This window comes from Chlorocebus sabaeus, chromosome 15 (genome assembly GCF_047675955.1).
Source record: "Chlorocebus sabaeus isolate Y175 chromosome 15, mChlSab1.0.hap1, whole genome shotgun sequence".
NCBI lineage: Eukaryota > Metazoa > Chordata > Mammalia > Primates > Cercopithecidae > Chlorocebus > Chlorocebus sabaeus.
In genome coordinates this window covers 8,976,414-8,992,914 of record NC_132918.1, presented here as the reverse complement: position 1 = coordinate 8,992,914, position 16,501 = coordinate 8,976,414, and the positions used below count along the sequence as shown (strand labels likewise).

The window sequence follows — 16,501 nt, the reverse complement described above, 5'->3', positions numbered from 1 at the left end:
TCCGTAGTCTCGCTCGGTTTCGCGAGACCGAGGCTGAGCTCCGCGCCGTGGGGGCGGCCCCAGAACACTTCCGGGTGTAACTGGTTGTGCTCTCTGTGTACTTCCGGCAGCCTCTAGACGGTTTCTTCTGCTTCACGTACCACCCGGCTCAAGTAGCGGACACGGAACCGGGGACCATCAGCCCGTCAGCCTCCGGGCCCTGCAGTCTCTAGCCATGGACCGGGACCTTCTGCGGCAGTCGCTAAATTGCCATGGGTCTTCTTTGCTCTCTCTACTCCGGAGCGAACAGCAGGATAATCCACACTTCCGGAGCCTCCTGGGATCGGCCGCCGAGCCAACCCGGGGCCCGCCGCCCCAGCAACCGTTGCAGGGCAGGTAATGCGACGTTGGTGCCACTGCGTCACGGGAGAGGGGACGCAGCTCTGGAAGCCACTACCGCAGCCCCGAGTCTGCGTCTAGAGGAAGTGGAGCCGCGGCCGGGAGCACAGGAGGATCGCGCGCTGGTGCCTTGGGCTGGGTGGAGGGAGGGCGCTCTTGAGGTGTGCAATGCGGTTTGCGGGCTGAACTTTTTCTATGGCGCTGCTTGCTAGAGGGGCAGATTTCTTAGCTAAAATCCGTTAAACTTTCGTATCTGGGTTGGAGGCGTCATTTTTTAAGTTTCCCCGCTCTCCACCTCCAGGTTGGTTAATGAGGGAATGCCTAGTTAAAACTTTTTCTCTGAGGTTGTATGATCTGGAGCTTGGGATGGAGAGGAATGGCCGATGAAAGCCGTAAGCAGAACGTTAGAGTTTGTAAAAAGGCTTTGCGGATAAACCAATTTTCGTATTTTTTTTTTCTTTTTAAGAAAGGAGAAGAGAGTTGACAACATCGAGATACAGAAATTCATCTCCAAAAAAGCAGATCTGCTTTTTGCACTTTCCTGGAAATCAGATGCACCTGCAACTTCTGAAATTAATGAAGATAGTGAAGGTGAGTTTAGCCTTAAAACCTTTAAGATTGCCGTTCGGTTTAACAGTACTTCAGGTGAAACGGAACTCAAAACTATCGTTAGTGATTTTGTTAATTTTTTGTTTTTTAGATCATTATGCAGTCATGCCACCTTTAGAGCAATTCATGGAGATACCTAGTATGGATCGAAGAGAGCTGTTTTTCCGAGATATTGAGCGTGGTGATATAGTGATTGGAAGAATTAGTTCTATTCGGGAATTCGGTTTTTTCATGGTGTTGATCTGTTTAGGAAGTGGTATCATGAGAGATATAGCCCACTTAGAAATCACAGTAAGTTATTTTTGTTATTTGGATTGCTTCTGTTTTTGTTAATTCACCTCATTGCAAGAATTATATCTTTGCATGCAGTTGTGCTCAAGTATACTTGCCAAGATACTTTTGGAAATTAAATGTTAATTGGAGAAAAATCGTTAACAAAAATTAGTGAAAGTTACTCACCCAGTTTGTCCCTCCATTTCTGGTTTTGGGGATTTTTTAAATTTAAACTCTGGTTGGCAGGCACAGTGTCCTTTTTTAAGTGCTCAAAGAGGTATCAGTGGACATAGTGAGGTTGATTGGTATTCAGACTTATTTCTTGTAGTTGAACATATGTATTCTTAATTAGTTAATATTTGGCATTGTATATTTTCATGTGGATAATTTAGAAATTTCTGTCATTTATATATTTACAATAATACTTTGCCCAAGATGGATAGTCCTGAATTTGAACTAATGTGTCATGATAAAAGATTGGGTATTTGCCATCTATCCAGGCGGATAAAAAGGAAGAAAAGCAGAAGGTATTACAGACTGGATAACAGACAAAAACTTTGGAGAGTTCACGTTTCATTTTCACTGGAATCCTTATACCTTTTAGACAAATTTTAGTTTGCTTTTGATGCGTGTAGTATACTGTCATAAGCCATCATATTTGGTTCCTAAACTAATGGACAGTTTCATGAGATTTTAGTTTTTTAACTGAACCAGCAAACATATTTTACTGTGTTTGGACAGAAAAATTACTTTTAACTAAATCGTTATTTAAATTTTTACATTAGGTTGTTCAACTACTAGCTGTTTCATACCAAGTAGCGAAGATAAAAGAAGACACTGTTCTTACCAAAGCTTGAAGTGTCTAGTGTTTTAAAATACTTTTCATTACAGGCTCTTTGTCCCTTAAGAGATGTGCCATCTCACAGTAACCATGGGGATCCTTTATCATATTACCAAACTGGTGACATCATCCGAGGTGATTAGTTTCATCATACTAATAAAAAAGTAATGATTGTTGAATTTTTGTTTTTATTAATTTTAAAAAATACAGTCTAAGTGGGTAGTGTTTGGGAAAGTTTGTATTTTTTATGTTAGTTTACGTTTTCTTACTAATCAGCTTAGTTCTCTTTTTTTTTCTTAAGCTGGAATCAAGGATATTGACAGATACCATGAAAAGCTGGCAGTATCTCTGTATAGCTCTTCTCTTCCACCACACCTATCTGGTATTAAATTAGGTGTAATTAGCTCTGAAGAGCTTCCTTTGTACTACAGGTAATTTATATTATTTCAACAACAGTTCATTACGAAAGTCTCTTGCATTGAGGAATACCAAATTTTGTCAAACTTTTGACAACAAAGGGGAATTTTAATTTCTCTTATTGCAAAATGTGTTCATGTTATTTTTATAACAGTTAAACTACTTCAGACTTGGGAAAAGGTAACCATATCATAATATTGCCACACCATCTTATGCAAAAAATGGTATTAGTATTTAAACCTCAAATGATACTATTTCTTTATTCTTTACTATTTGTCTGAAATGGAGTGTCAGATTAGTCATTTTACAATTTTTGTGTTTGTATTTTCTTTTTTTAAGGAGAAGTGTTGAACTAAATAGCAATTCTTTGGAGTCCTATGAAAATATCATGCAGAGTTCCTTAGGATTTGTTAATCCAGGAGTAGTTGAATTCCTTCTAGAAAAACTAGGAATAGATGAATCTAATCCACCATCTTTAATGAGAGGCCTACAAAGGTATAGTAAATCAGTATTATTCTCTTAGGTGGTGAGGGGAGTGGTGGTAAGCTCAGAAGCTACATAGCTGAAGGACATATTTGACCATCCTAAGCCACCTAGTAGCAGGCATATGCCAAAGGTTGAATGAACCAGGTGATCCCATCTTCTGGACTGGACTGTCTTATCGGTGATTAAGATGTATACCATGTAAACAAGTAGAGAAGGATGTAGAAACTTTTTATAAGAATTTTGTGTGTATGCTAAAGAAAAATACTGGTTTTTTTTGTTTTGTGAGACAGAGTCTCGCTCTGTCACCAAGGCTGGAGTGCAGTGGTGCAATCTTGGCTCACTGTAAGCTCTGCCTCCCGGGTTCACGCCATTCTCCTGCCTCAGCCTCCTGAGTAGCTGGGACTACAGGTGCCCACCACCATGCCTGGCTAATTTTTTTTTTTAATTTTTAGTAGAGACAGGGTTTCACCGTATTAGCCAGGGTGGTCTCAATCTCCTGACCTCATGATCTGCCCGCCTCGGCCTCCCAAAGTGCTGGGATTATAGGCATGAGCCACTGCACCCAGCCAAGAAAAATACTGTTTAACAATAATAATTTCGAAAGTTCAAAGATTTTGGTATGTAAATAGAATGCAGATTTCTTGCTTGGGATTCATACTTTCAGTGTTGAGTGCCTGTCAAGCAGAATTAAGTATAGTTACTTAAAAAGTATTTGTGGTTTAACTTTTTCATTTTTATTTTCTTTAATAGCAAAAATTTCTCTGAAGATGATTTTGCTTCTGCATTGAGAAAAAAACAATCTGCGTCTTGGGCTTTAAAATGGTATGAAGACTGTCTTTCAACAATTGCATTATATCTAGTCTAAAAGCTTAGGGTAAGGCAAGCATGCTTATGTCATCAGACAAATTTGAGATGAATTAAAGTGATGCCTTTTTGACATGAGCTTTTCTTTTATAGATGTAAGTAGTCTTACATTTTACACTTAACAGGTTTTACACTTAACAGATAAGTTTTATTCAGCATTTCTGTTTTCTCAAAAGGAATTAGTATATTGATATCTGGGTTTCACCAATATTTGTTGTGAAAATGTCCAAAGGCAGAAGAATGCTCCTTAGGTATATTGTGAGTATTCTGAAAAATAAATATTTGCCAAGTTTGATGACATTTGCTTTTAAAACTTAGTCACGCCAACATTTTATTTAGATAGTGTTTGAAGTGTTTGTGATGCTTTACAAATGTCTGTCTTAGTGTGAAGATTGGAGTTGATTATTTTAAAGTTGGACGCCATGTGGATGCTATGAATGAATACAATAAAGCTTTGGAAATAGACAAACAAAACGTGGAAGCTTTGGTAGCTCGTGGAGCACTGTAAGTGAATCATACTTGGATTTTAAGGAATGTTTGCAAGGTAAATACAAACAAGATTTATGAAGAGCTTGTGAGATACTGCCCTCTAATTTTGTTTCATGTCTCTAGATATGCGACAAAAGGAAGTTTGAACAAAGCAATAGAAGATTTTGAGCTTGCATTAGAAAACTGTCCAACTCACAGAAATGCAAGAAAATACCTCTGCCAGACACTTGTAGAGAGAGGAGGACAGTAAGTGTCAGATTTTGTTTAATAGTAGAGGTCTTATGTTCAACCAACTACTAAAAAATTTTGAACTTAACATAAGGAAAGAGTTTCTTAAGCACTTAATTTAGAACACTCTTGGTTTCAATAAATAAATGGAAAAGTACAAGAGATTAGGCAAATACTCCTTCCCTGGATAATATACTCAGATTTTTTGGTTTAATGGCTATACTATTTGTATAGTCATTCCTGTTTGTGATCACAAATTCCAAGTTAATTAAATTTTGCAATATTTGTTTATAATTCATAGGAACTTCTATTTAATGATTGGAGCAACTTTTTACATTCTTACTAGGTAGATAACTGGTACCTATTTGTATGTGGTTGTCTTATAGCCTTGTATTGGTGTCTTTTAGCTGAGTGAATAGCAATTACCTTGCAGTTACTTAAGCCAGAGATATTGCTCATCTTTGACTTGTCCTTTGTTTCCCATATCCAGTCTACTGACACAAAAGTGATCCCATTGTATTTGTTTTACAGTAATTTCTTTTTCCTTCTAAGAACCAAAAGCACTTTGCAACGTCCTTTGACTGCTCTGTGTCCAAACTTCCTCATTCTGGTGTTTCACAACCCACACTTGTGAGCTTCATTTAATGATTATGCTATTTACAGGCTTGTGATATATGTGTATGTTGGTATTTCCAAAGATTTCCAAAATTTTCTATAGATAATTTTTCATAAACTGCTAGGGAAAAAGAGCCTGCTGGTATAATTACATGCTACAGTTCAAGATTATACTAAATTTGTAGACACCTATTATGGGTTTTCATGTATTACTGCCAAAATGTGCCAATATTGGACATTAGTTACTAGTAATGGATTTCTGTTTATGTGGTCTTTGAAATAAATTACAGTAAAAAGCATATTATTTTGGTATTTTATTTTGGAAAATAATTTACTAAATGTGGCTTTTCCCTAGTAAGCTCTCTCTTATAAGCCTCTGACCTGTATGCATATTTGGATAGTTTTGTTGTTTTTACAAAAAAGCTAAATCTTTCTTTTAAATTTAGGTTAGAAGAAGAAGAAAAGTTTTTAAATGCTGAAAGTTACTATAAGAAAGCTTTGGCTTTGGATGAGACTTTTAAAGATGCAGAGGATGCTTTGCAGAAACTTCATAAATATATGCAGGTGATTCCTTATTTCCTCTTAGAAATTTAGTGATATTTGAAATAATGCCCAAACTTAATTTTCTTCTAAGGGAAACTTCTAGATTACTTAAGTAAGGCATTATGAAAAGTTTCTTTTTAGGTACAGTTCTTCCTAATTGGGTTTGACATTGCTTCATAGTGCCTCTGTATTTGTCCGTAATTGAAAGTAAAAATAGCTATGAGAAAACTATTACCTAAATTTGGTATGTTGTTTTGAGAAATGTCTTTGTAGTGAGCTTACCTGGTGGTTTTTAAATTACCATTGTTGCTACTATAATTGAGTTAATTATAAAAACCTTTATGAGACATATTTTAAATTGTCTTTTCCTGTAATACTGATGATGATGTTTTCTCATGCATTTTCTTCTGAATTGGACCATTGCTGCTGTGTCTGTGACATCTGGTGCTGCTCATCCCCATCCACAAACTGGAAAATGATTTCCTATGTAATCATGCATCCAACTGGGCTGTGCTATTTTTTTAAATGGTTTGTATTTGAACATGGTGATTCCTCCTTCAATTCACCTTAATGGAATGTCTTTATTTTAATTTTATTTGTAAAATGTGTCCTGTTTAAATTTTTCAATTTTTAAAAATAATTTTTATGTACTTTTTTTTTTTTGTTAACCTTTCTTGCACTCTGGGTCATGGGTACCACTGCAATGGCTTCCCCTTTTTTTATGGGATACCAACTGCAATATGGTCCTCAATGCTGTCCTGGCCATTTCAATGACTAATGCCAAACATCTGTATGACTAATTTTTTTATGTTAAAAAAATACTGTTTAATGCTGGCTCTATGGTGATTTGGTTTTACTAAATTGGGTTTCTGGCTGGGGGTGGTCTTTTGAATACTGGGTTTTATATATGCTGCTATTTTTAACGTGTGGTTTTTTTCGATATCTGGGTTCTAAAAGAAATCTTTGGAATTAAGAGAAAAACAAGCTGAAAAGGAAGAAAAGCAGAAAACAAAGAAAATAGAAACAAGTGCAGAAAAGTTGCGTAAGCTCTTAAAAGAAGAGAAGAGGTAAACTATAATATTCAGTATTTTTAAACTTAAGGCAACTACTGAATTGAACTCAAAGTGCCATACTGGAGGTAAAGTAAATAAAAATATAGAAGTATTTCAAGTGATAATCAATGACTGTTAAGAATCTTTAGCAAATATGTGTTCCATTTATTTTCGTATTAAAGAGATGAAGTGGAATTTGAGGCTAGAATTCTACCAAAAAAATGTATCTTAGAATAAATTATAGAGTAAGTTACTTTAATTATATTTTAGGAAGAAATGTTTTAGAACTAGAGCAGTGGTTCTGAACTAGGGGGGGATTTATTCCCCCGGGGACATTTGACAAGATCTGGAGACGTTTTTGATTGCCATAACTGATAGGGTGCTACTGCATCTAGTGTATAATGGTCAGGGATGCTATTAAACTTTCTGTAATGCACAAGTCAGCTCCCACCCCCACCCCCAACAAAGAATTATTTGGCTGAATATACCAGTAATCAGGTGAAGAAACCGTGAACTAGAGGTGGCCAAATAAAAAACCTGAGTTCTCCTTTATGTGTTCAGTAGTCTTAAGTTTTTAAGGTAGTGTTGAAAAAGTCTGTCTTTCAGAAATGATGGATTTGCTTACAATGATACCTGTCTGCAAGCATTTTTCCCCCAAAAGTGCTTAATAGTAAAATCAGATCTTGTAATAGCCGAGATTATTGTATCATTTATCTGAACCACAGCTTTTATAAAATCTTGAAAGGAAACAAATCGGGCCCACATCTTTATGAATAATTTAGAAACATTTTTGTACACATATGACAGGTTAACTGTTTTTTTTAGGCTAAAGAAGAAAAGAAGAAAATCAACTTCTTCCTCTTCAAGTGTTTCTTCTGCTGATGAATCAGTGTCTTCATCATCATCCTCTTCCTCTTCTGGTCACAAAAGGCATAAGAAACATAAGAGGAACCGTTCAGAGTCTTCTCGCAGTTCCAGAAGGCATTCATCTAGGGCATCCTCAAGTCAGATAGATCAGAATAGGAAAGATGAGTGCTACCCAGTTCCAGCTAATACTTCAGCGTCTTTTCTTAACCATAAACAAGAAGTGGAGAAACTACTGGGGAAGCAGGATAGGTTACAGTATGAAAAGACACAGATAAAAGAGAAAGATAGATGCCCTCTCTCTTCATCTTCACTTGAAATACCGGATGATTTTGGAGGTAGGTCTGAAGATCCAAGAGATTTTTATAATAGCTATAGAACCCAAGCAGGTAGTAGCAAAACAGAAAAGCCATATAAATCAGAAAGACATTTTTCCAGTAGAAGAAATTCCTCAGATTCCTTCTGTAGGAATTCAGAGGACAAGATTTATGGTTATAGGAGATTTGAAAAGGATATAGAGGGAAGAAAAGAGCACTATAGAAGGTGGGAACCAGGTTCTGTGAGGCATTCTACCTCGCCAGCAAGCTCAGACTACTCGTGGAAGTCAGTTGAGAAATACAAAAAATATACTCACTCTGGATCACGTGATTTCAGTAGACATGAGCAAAGATACCGATTAAATACAAATCAAGGAGAATATGAAAGAGAGGACAATTATGGGGAGGATATCAAAACAGAGGTTCCAGAAGAAGATGCACTAAGTAGCAAAGAACACCCAGAAAGCAGTGTTAAAAAAAATTTACCTCAGAATTTACTGAATATATTTAATCAGATAGCTGAATTTGAAAAAGAAAAAGGAAATAAGTCAAAAAATTAATACACCAAGGATATCAGCACCATTACACAAAATGCCATTAAGTTTTTGGGTGTTTTAGTCATAAAGTTCAGTGCAGAAATCTCTGCTCCTAAAATTATTTGTAGAGATTACAGGAAACAAATGCTTTTAAGCTTTTCTCAAATTTTGTTTCAGTTGTAGGTCCCTTGTCACAGCCTGGTTTTTAGACTTTTTATGTATATGTTTATGTACAGTATATTACTCTGACAATTTGAATTTCTTCACTTAAAGATAATTCTCTGAAAGTACTGTTTCTTCATTCAATTACGGTATATGAGAATTCCTGGGTCCATCTTATCCTGCTGTTTGAGAGAAAAATTTGTGCATTGAACACTTGGATCATTTTTATAAAAATTGATTTTTCTGTTAAATTAAAAATCATCAGCTTTTGAAAGATTATATGTTCGAATGTTTCTTGAACACTTTTATATTTATCAGTTTAAATATTACATTTTTTGCCCAATTTTTTTTTTAATTTTTAAATGGTAGATTATATGTCTTAATTTTCCTCTAAAGCCTGATTTGATTAAAAGTGGTTTGTGAACAGTCATTGGCTTCCACCCAGCATAAGTGCCTTAGGAATAAGATCATAAAAGTTGAATAGAAGCCCATTTTGCTTATTTCTCCGTTATTATTTTTTACCTCATTGCTAGCATAGCCATAAAACGCTTTTTAACTAAATATTTGCAAGGCCCTTAAGGCCTGTATTCCACGCAAGGGTAAATCAGAAAAGAAAAAGAATCCTTTTAGCAAAAACATAGCAGTAGCAGAGAAGCACATTGTAAATCTGGCTTTTTTGTAGGGAAAGAAAATTGGGAAACTGTCCTCGTATTGCAGATGTTCAGTCCAGAGGGCATTAGGCATGTCTTTAAATCTGACCTGCATTTCTCCTTACCGCCTCCTGTGCCTTGATGCTTCTCTGATGACCCCTTTCTCAGAGTCTGAATAAATAAATAGACAAACTAGAGCCTGGTTTTACTCAGAATAAATTCCAGCAGCTACAGCTGACGAACAAAGAGACTTGGATTATAAAGATCCTCCTGAAATTGTGAAAATAGGGTAGTATATTCTTTGGGAGATAGAGATAGGAATCATAAGTACTGGGTTTATGATGTCATTGGAGTCTTTGCAGTTTAAGATTCTCAAGGCTGTAAATTATAATGAGCTTTAGATACTGTCACAGTGATACTAGATAAGTGGATGGGTAGCTGGGTATCTGCAGAGGTCTAAGTGAGGGAGAATAATAGAGGAAGAAGAGACTTATTCCTTGTTCTGTCTTGCAGTTCTTGCCAACAGTGAAATGTCTAGGCCTTAAGTACTGAGTGTGTATTATTTGTGTCTACCAAACTCCAGTGATGAGAGCCTAATGAGAAATCTGAAATTTGTTTTGCAAATGGAACAGTGAAAAGAAACCCTGCTCAAGAGCAATAGATAATGGTGGTAGAAATCAGCTAGTCACTCAAAGCATTAGTCTTTGCACCAAGAAGAAGATTCTTTAAGAAATTCGTCTTAAATGAGTCCTTAATTCTATGTATTAATAGCTCCAGTATCATCTTTACATAGTGTCCTACATTGTGGTGTTTATAATGAGTGAAAACTACCTCTTGGCATAGCCTTTGACATTTTGGAATCCCTAGTACAGCCTAAAATTTTAAACACAGCATTTAAAAACATTTTTTTTCCTTAATTCATATAAATTTAAGGGGTACAAGTACATTTTTGTTACATGGATATATCGTATAGTGGTGAAGTCTAGGCTTCTAGTGTAACCATCACCCAAATGATGTACATTGTAAACCCATTTCATAATTTCTCATCCCTCACCCCCTGCCAACCTACCAACATTGGTATAGGCACATTCATGATTCAGACCTCAAAAGTGCAAGCAAGAGGGGCTGAGTACAGTGACTCATGCCTGTAATCCCAGCACTTGAGGCTGAGGGAGGAGGACTGCTGGAGGCTAGAAGTTTGAGACTGGCCTGGGCAACGCAGCATGACTCCATCTCTACAAAAAATTTACAAATAAGTTGGGTGTGGTGGTGCATGCCTATAGTCCCAGCTATGCGGGAGGATCCCTTGAGCCCAGGAGTTCAAGGCTGCAGTGAGCTCTGATTGTGCCACTGCACTCCAGCTTGGGTGACAGCCAGACTGGTGTCTTAAACACAACAAAAACAAAATGGGACTTAAGTAACCTACGAAGTTCTTGCACAGCAAAAGAACACAAGTGAACAGACAACCTGCAGAATGGGACAAAATATGCAAACTATGCATCAGGCAGGGGACTCATCCAGAATTTACAAGGAATTCAACAACCAAAAAACCCTATCCAAAAGTGAGCAGAAAACATGAATAGATATTTTTCAAAAGAAGACATAAAAATGGCCAAGAAGCATATAGAATAATGCTCAGCATCACTAATTAGAGAAATGCAAGTTAAAACCAAATGAGATATCTCGCATCAGTCTGAATGGCTATTGCACCCCATTCAGTGTAAGAGAATAGTACCTTATCCTGTACGCTACCTGAATTTATTAGGTAGGTGCAAAAGTAATTGCAGTTTTTGCCATGTTAAGCAGAGTATACAAACCAATTTCTAAGGAAGCTCATCACAGCAAAAATTACTGGGGATTTACATTGTCAAGAATCTCTAGCGACATCTTCAGTAATTTTTCTCAAGATCATATCTTGCCGTATCTTGGTCTCCATAAGCAGATGAAGCGTGACTTTTGGATATGAGGATAAGTGTCCAGATTTGGAGATAGGTTGATCCCCTGTTGCACCATTTATCATTAGTACACTGAAGTTAGAACTGTTATTTAAGGATTAAATGTAGATTTGTATGCTGGCCTAAGAACCAAACCATTCCACAAATACTGTGCTAAGCTCCAGGTGGCAACTTGGTAAGTAGAGGTTGTTAGTGCAATTTCTGTGTGTCAAGCCCTGTGCATTTTTTTTTATATTATCCAATTCAATAAACTTGTAGGTAACTTTCTGTGTCTATAGTACAAATGAGGAAAACAGGGAAGTAACTATCCAAGGTTACAGAGGCAGTAAGATACAACCTCTGCCTTTATAGAACAGTGTTTAATATTATTTCAATTTTTAAGTAATTCCCAAACTAGCATAGGGCTGAGAATAAGAACTTTGATGAGCAAAATGACTTTAATCAGTTTTTAGGTCTTATAAATCTCATGCATTAGAGCAGTAGTTTAGCCAGAAATTTTATTACCTAGTGTTTTTTTCTGCCCACCTTATTCTTTGGACTTTGCTATGCCTTTTCCTATTTCTAAAACAAAACAAAAAATAATCAGGAGAACTATTCACTACCACTACTGCTTTTCAGAAAGACATACAAACAACAGTTCTAAAATAATGACAGTTGTAATGAGTGTTTTTTCCCCAGGTTTGAAGGAGACAACATTTACATTCATGAATTCTAATACATTTATTTAAAATCCAGTTTTGTAATATTCCACACCATTCCAAGAGTACAAAGTGTTGGGCACACGTTATAATAAAGTATTAACTGGAAAAACTACTATATTTGGCAGTCTACCTCAAACTAAATGAAATTTCTATTGCAAATCATGTCCTATCTAGCTTTCATTAAATTGTTTATTAAATCAAGAAAATTTCAAAATTATATTCTTTATACTTGGTTGGCAAATCTTTAATGCGTATGATTTCTTTCAAGGTCAGAAGTGATTTTTATAAATTTAAGCTGCATTTTAAAATTGATATACAGTGTTTCTCTTATCAGTTGGTTTTTTTGGGGGGAGGTGTGGGAGTTGATGCTATTTTTTGGTTAAAAATTACAGCAAAAGAAGAAACTGCCTTTAACAATTTTCCTCCCCAAAAGTCTGAGAAATAGTTACTTTGAATAAAGAAAACCTAATTTTGGTGTCTTGTAGGGTAAATGAGATTTTCACATTGTAATAAGCTCATAATAGTACAGTAAATTTTTAGACATTTCTTCTTGAAAGATTGTTACATTAGAAATGAGTGTAGTTTCATGAAATAATGAAGCAAACTATTTTCTAACACTACGAACATCAAAATTACAGTGAAATACAGCATTTTGCCTTGTCAAGAATGTGTTATTAATGTTTTTCTTCAGTATGGAGAAAATGAGAACGTTCCTTTTTTTTTAAACAGGTTTTACATTTACCACTAAGTTTTTACACTTTCCACTAGATAAAATGTGTTGGGTCGTTTTGTATTTTAAAGTATACTTTTGTTTTTGTGTTTACAACTTTTTCAGAAGAGATTAAAATGTTTATTTGCTGCTCTTTTTGCTCTTACCATTACTAGAGCTACTTCTAGCACTAGTTGGCCTAGAAGGGCTGCCTATTAGTGAAGAGGAGGCCGGGAAGTTAAGCTCCAGTACTTTAATTGAAGACTGAGAAGTAGATGTACTTGTACTCCTAGATGACCTAGAAGAAAAACCAGAATTATAAATTTAATGCAAAGTTTGTATTTCAGTATAGACCCTATCATTGGCAGAATAATGATTCCATAAGTAAAGAGATCAAAAAAGTGCATATTAGTAGTGTTAATACGTTTTTAAATGACCATCAATAGATAAAAAGTTTAAAGAGGAAAAGAAACTTGAACATACATGAGTTTCAAACCAGTAGAAAAGTAGTTCAGTAAGTATGTTCCTACATGGTAAAAATGCTTTGAACTATAATCAGTTTTTTAGAGTTGGAATCATTAAGCATTGAAAGTTTCCAAGACAGAGGAAAGAGGGCCAAGAGGATTTGGTGCTGGCAAAAATTATAAAATGATACCTTTTGTAATTTAAGCTGAAGAGTGAGAGGCATATCGATGAATAAAGTGGTGGGGTCATTTGAAAAACAACTAGCTATATAATTCTGAAATAAGTTTTAAATATGTATTTTATGAAAGTACAGGGATGTTCAATTATATAGAAACAGTTTTTTTACTTAAATGAAACACTGTTTTTTAGGGGTCTCTTCATGAAATTTTTACCTGGACTAAGGAATAGTAATTTAATAAGTAGCTGCTGAATGCAGGAGATTGTGAATTCTAAAATCAGGATCATTATTAATAAACTTTTGTCAGCAAAGCGCAAGAATGTTGCTTTAAGCATCTGGTGATAGAACTGTGGATAACAACTGCAGAGGAAAAAAAAAGTTTCCTTTTTAGCAAAATAAAGCTTCATAAAGTCAAATCCTGATTATGTAAAATACCACAATGTGGTTTTAATCACAAAAATCGTGTTTTATATGTCTTTACATCTAAGCTGCCCTTACATGTTTTTTTAAAATTTCCCCCAACTTGGGGTTCACCCCCAAATGCTAGATGTAGCCCCCAAATTTATTTCTGTTTTATCCTACTGAAATAACTGATAGTCACAGAGCACTTGGGCTATACTGGATATAGTGACACCAGCAGAAGTCAGAAGGAAATTCTTGTTCTGTTGGCTGTTTCTGCATCTAATCTATCTGATGCTGACTAGTGAGATGTCTGAGGGTGAAAAGAGCACTGGCCTTGAGTCCGTGGGCCTGTCCAACAGCTGCGGTAATGTAGAAGTGGCTGGGATCACTTAGTGTACAGCTGTGAGAGTTAAGCAGATTTTTTTTAACCTTCCACTTACCTTGCTGATAGTAGTGAAGTATGTGAAGGAGATCTAGAACTCTGACGACTGCCTTTAATACTAGCCGTAGGTAGTTCTAACCCACTCTGGAGGAATATTCAATAGCAATCATTAGTACTACTTACTGTTTTTTAGAAGAGAAATATTTTTAATTAGCTTTCACTTCATGATGAATGTCATAAAAGTTTTTATTTTCATGAAGTGTTTAAGAAATATATTTAATAGAAGGTGCTGTATTACCTGTTGAAAGTATGTTTGAAGGATAATACGGATCTCAGCATTTTCTTCTATGATATCAACTAACATTTCATCAATAACCTTGTGAAACTGTTTCACCTCACGAAGTTTGATGTCTTGTTCTTCCAGTGTTTCATCTTTTGTGTCTTTCAAAAGACGGATTTCCTTTGTGAGTTTTGCACACTGTTGGTAAATAATAGTCAATTATTCTATAAACCTGTTTTCCAGAATTTAATATTTTTCATAGATGAAGGAGGATTTGGGACTTCAAAAATGTAAATATGAAAGGTCAGTTTTTAAAAGATGTCAATACCTGCTTAGTCACTCTTTCTAATTTTGGCTTCTGCTCCTCCGTTTCTTTACTTAGTTGAAATGAATAAGCCTGCTTCTCTGATAACTTTTCTTTGACATTATTTGCTAAATGTTCTATAACATTTAATGTATTTTCCATGCTCTGTAGAAAAAGTATTAACATATGTATTTTTTAGAATCAGAAATTGACTTTTATATAACTTGTCATTTATCAAGTATTTGTTTAATTTTAATTCATTTATTTTTGTACATAATATACATTATTTCTGTTGGTGAGTAATAAGTACAGTGATGTATCTCTTAATGACATCTCGGTCAATGATGGACTGCATATATGATGGTGGTCCCATAAGATTATAATGGAGCTGAAAAATTCCTGTTACCTAGCGACGTTGTAATGTTGTGGCACAATACATTACTCATGAGTTTGTGGTGATGCCTGGTGTAAACAAACCTGCATTGCCAGTCATATAAAAGTCTAGCACATACAATTATGTTCAGTGCATAATACTTGATAGTGATAATAAAACATATTACTGATTTATGTATTTACTATACAATATACTTTCATTATTTTACAGTGTACTCCTATTTATTTAAAAAAATAACTATAAAACAGCCTCAGGCAGGTCCTTCAGGAGGTATTCCAGAAGAGGGCATTGTTATCATAGATGACAGCTCCATTCATGTTACTGACCCTGAAGACCTTCAAGTGGGACAAGATATGGAGGTGGAAGACAGTGGTATTGATGATCCTGACCACGGGTAGGCTTAGGTTTATGTGTGTGTATGTGTCTTAGTTTTTAACAAAATAAGTTAAAAAGTAAAAAAAAAAAAAAATAGAAAAATGCTTAGAGAATAAGGATAGAAAGAAAAGTTTTGTGCAGTTGAACAATGTGTGCTTAAGCTAAGTGTTACCACAAAAGAGTCAAAAAATTTTACAAAATTAAAAATGTTTAAAGTTAAAAAGCTCTAGTAAGCTAAGGTCAGTTTATTATTGGAGAATTAAAATTATTTTATGAATTTACTGTAGCCTAAGTGTACATGGTTTATCATGTCTACAGTAGTGTACAGCAATTAGGTCTTCACATTCTCTCACCACTCACTCACTGACTCACCCAGAGCAGCTCCCAGTCCTGCAAGCTCCATTTATGGTAAGTGCCCTGTACAGGTGTACTGTTTTTTTAATCCATTATACCATATTTTTATTGTACCTTTTCTCTGTTTAGATTTGTTTAGATACACAAGTACCATTGTGTTACAGTTGCCTATAGTACTCAGTACAGTAACACACTTTAGAAGCTTACAGCCTAGCAATAATAGGCTATACCATCTATGTTTGTGTAAGTACACTGTTAACGAAGTTCACACAGTGACAAAATTACCCAAGGATGCGTTCATCAGAACGCATTCTCACTGCAGTGCATGACTGTATAATGGTTTTGTGGATTACATTTTGTATGTAATTTAACTGGAAAGTATTTTTATAGTGTTTTGGAAAAAATAAAACAATGACAACTGAAATCATGGAGTTTGCAAAGATTCACAGTATCTCTTCTTCAGCTTTATTAGTAAAGTCAATGTTTAGCGCCTGCTTACAAGGCACATTCTTTTATCTTTCAGTGATTTGCTTTAGTAACTACTTTCTACTATATTATTATTTTTTCTTTCAAACTTTTTTGTTTTAAGGAGCAATCTTAATGTGATCTTTAAGAAATTAAAATTCATTAAAGGGTTAATGGGTAGATCATAATAACCATTATCCACCAACTAATAAC

The 16,501-nt window shown here is 35.3% G+C and overlaps 2 protein-coding genes across 4 annotated transcripts in view; one reads left to right on the top strand and one right to left on the bottom strand.

Annotated features, from left to right (window-relative positions):
* The first annotated feature begins 77 nt into the window (after positions 1-77).
* Positions 78-15,606, top strand: TTC14 (tetratricopeptide repeat domain 14). Of its 3 annotated transcripts, XM_007972007.3 has the most exons (13): positions 112-375; positions 845-969; positions 1,079-1,278; positions 2,152-2,236; positions 2,403-2,532; positions 2,858-3,013; positions 3,755-3,826; positions 4,253-4,372; positions 4,481-4,603; positions 5,647-5,764; positions 6,701-6,810; positions 7,621-7,997; positions 15,305-15,606. In XM_007972007.3, exons 1-13 carry the CDS (start codon positions 215-217, stop codon positions 15,490-15,492), a joined length of 1,965 nt encoding a protein of 654 aa, XP_007970198.2. In that variant the 5' UTR covers positions 112-214; the 3' UTR covers positions 15,493-15,606. The 3 variants fall into 3 exon arrangements, 2 of the variants coding, with proteins under 2 accessions (XP_007970199.1, XP_007970198.2); XM_007972008.3 differs by lacking the exon at positions 15,305-15,606 and having other exon boundaries at positions 78-375; positions 7,621-8,953; XR_012095548.1 differs by lacking the exons at positions 7,621-7,997; positions 15,305-15,606 and having other exon boundaries at positions 5,647-6,271; positions 6,701-6,897.
* Positions 12,641-16,501, bottom strand: part of CCDC39 (coiled-coil domain 39 molecular ruler complex subunit) — a 60,015-nt gene continuing 56,154 nt past the window's right edge. The window contains exons 18-21 of the mRNA XM_007972009.3: positions 14,725-14,865; positions 14,415-14,594; positions 14,175-14,260; positions 12,641-12,987 (exon numbers count right to left, since the gene is read on the bottom strand). Of these exons, the coding sequence (XP_007970200.2) occupies positions 12,831-12,987; positions 14,175-14,260; positions 14,415-14,594; positions 14,725-14,865 (564 nt within the window). The 3' untranslated portion in view covers positions 12,641-12,830. The remainder of the gene's footprint in view (positions 12,988-14,174; positions 14,261-14,414; positions 14,595-14,724; positions 14,866-16,501) is intronic.

Bases quoted from the DNA above. Each gene is read 5' to 3' on its own strand.
- TTC14 (XM_007972008.3), top strand. From the start codon at position 215: ATGGACCGGGACCTTCTGCGGCAGTCGCTAAATTGCCATGGGTCTTCT. The intron at 376-844 runs GTAATGCGACGT...TTTCTTTTTAAG, and splicing joins CAGCAACCGTTGCAGGGCAG to AAAGGAGAAGAGAGTTGACA. The intron at 1,279-2,151 runs GTAAGTTATTTT...TTTTCATTACAG, and splicing joins TAGCCCACTTAGAAATCACA to GCTCTTTGTCCCTTAAGAGA.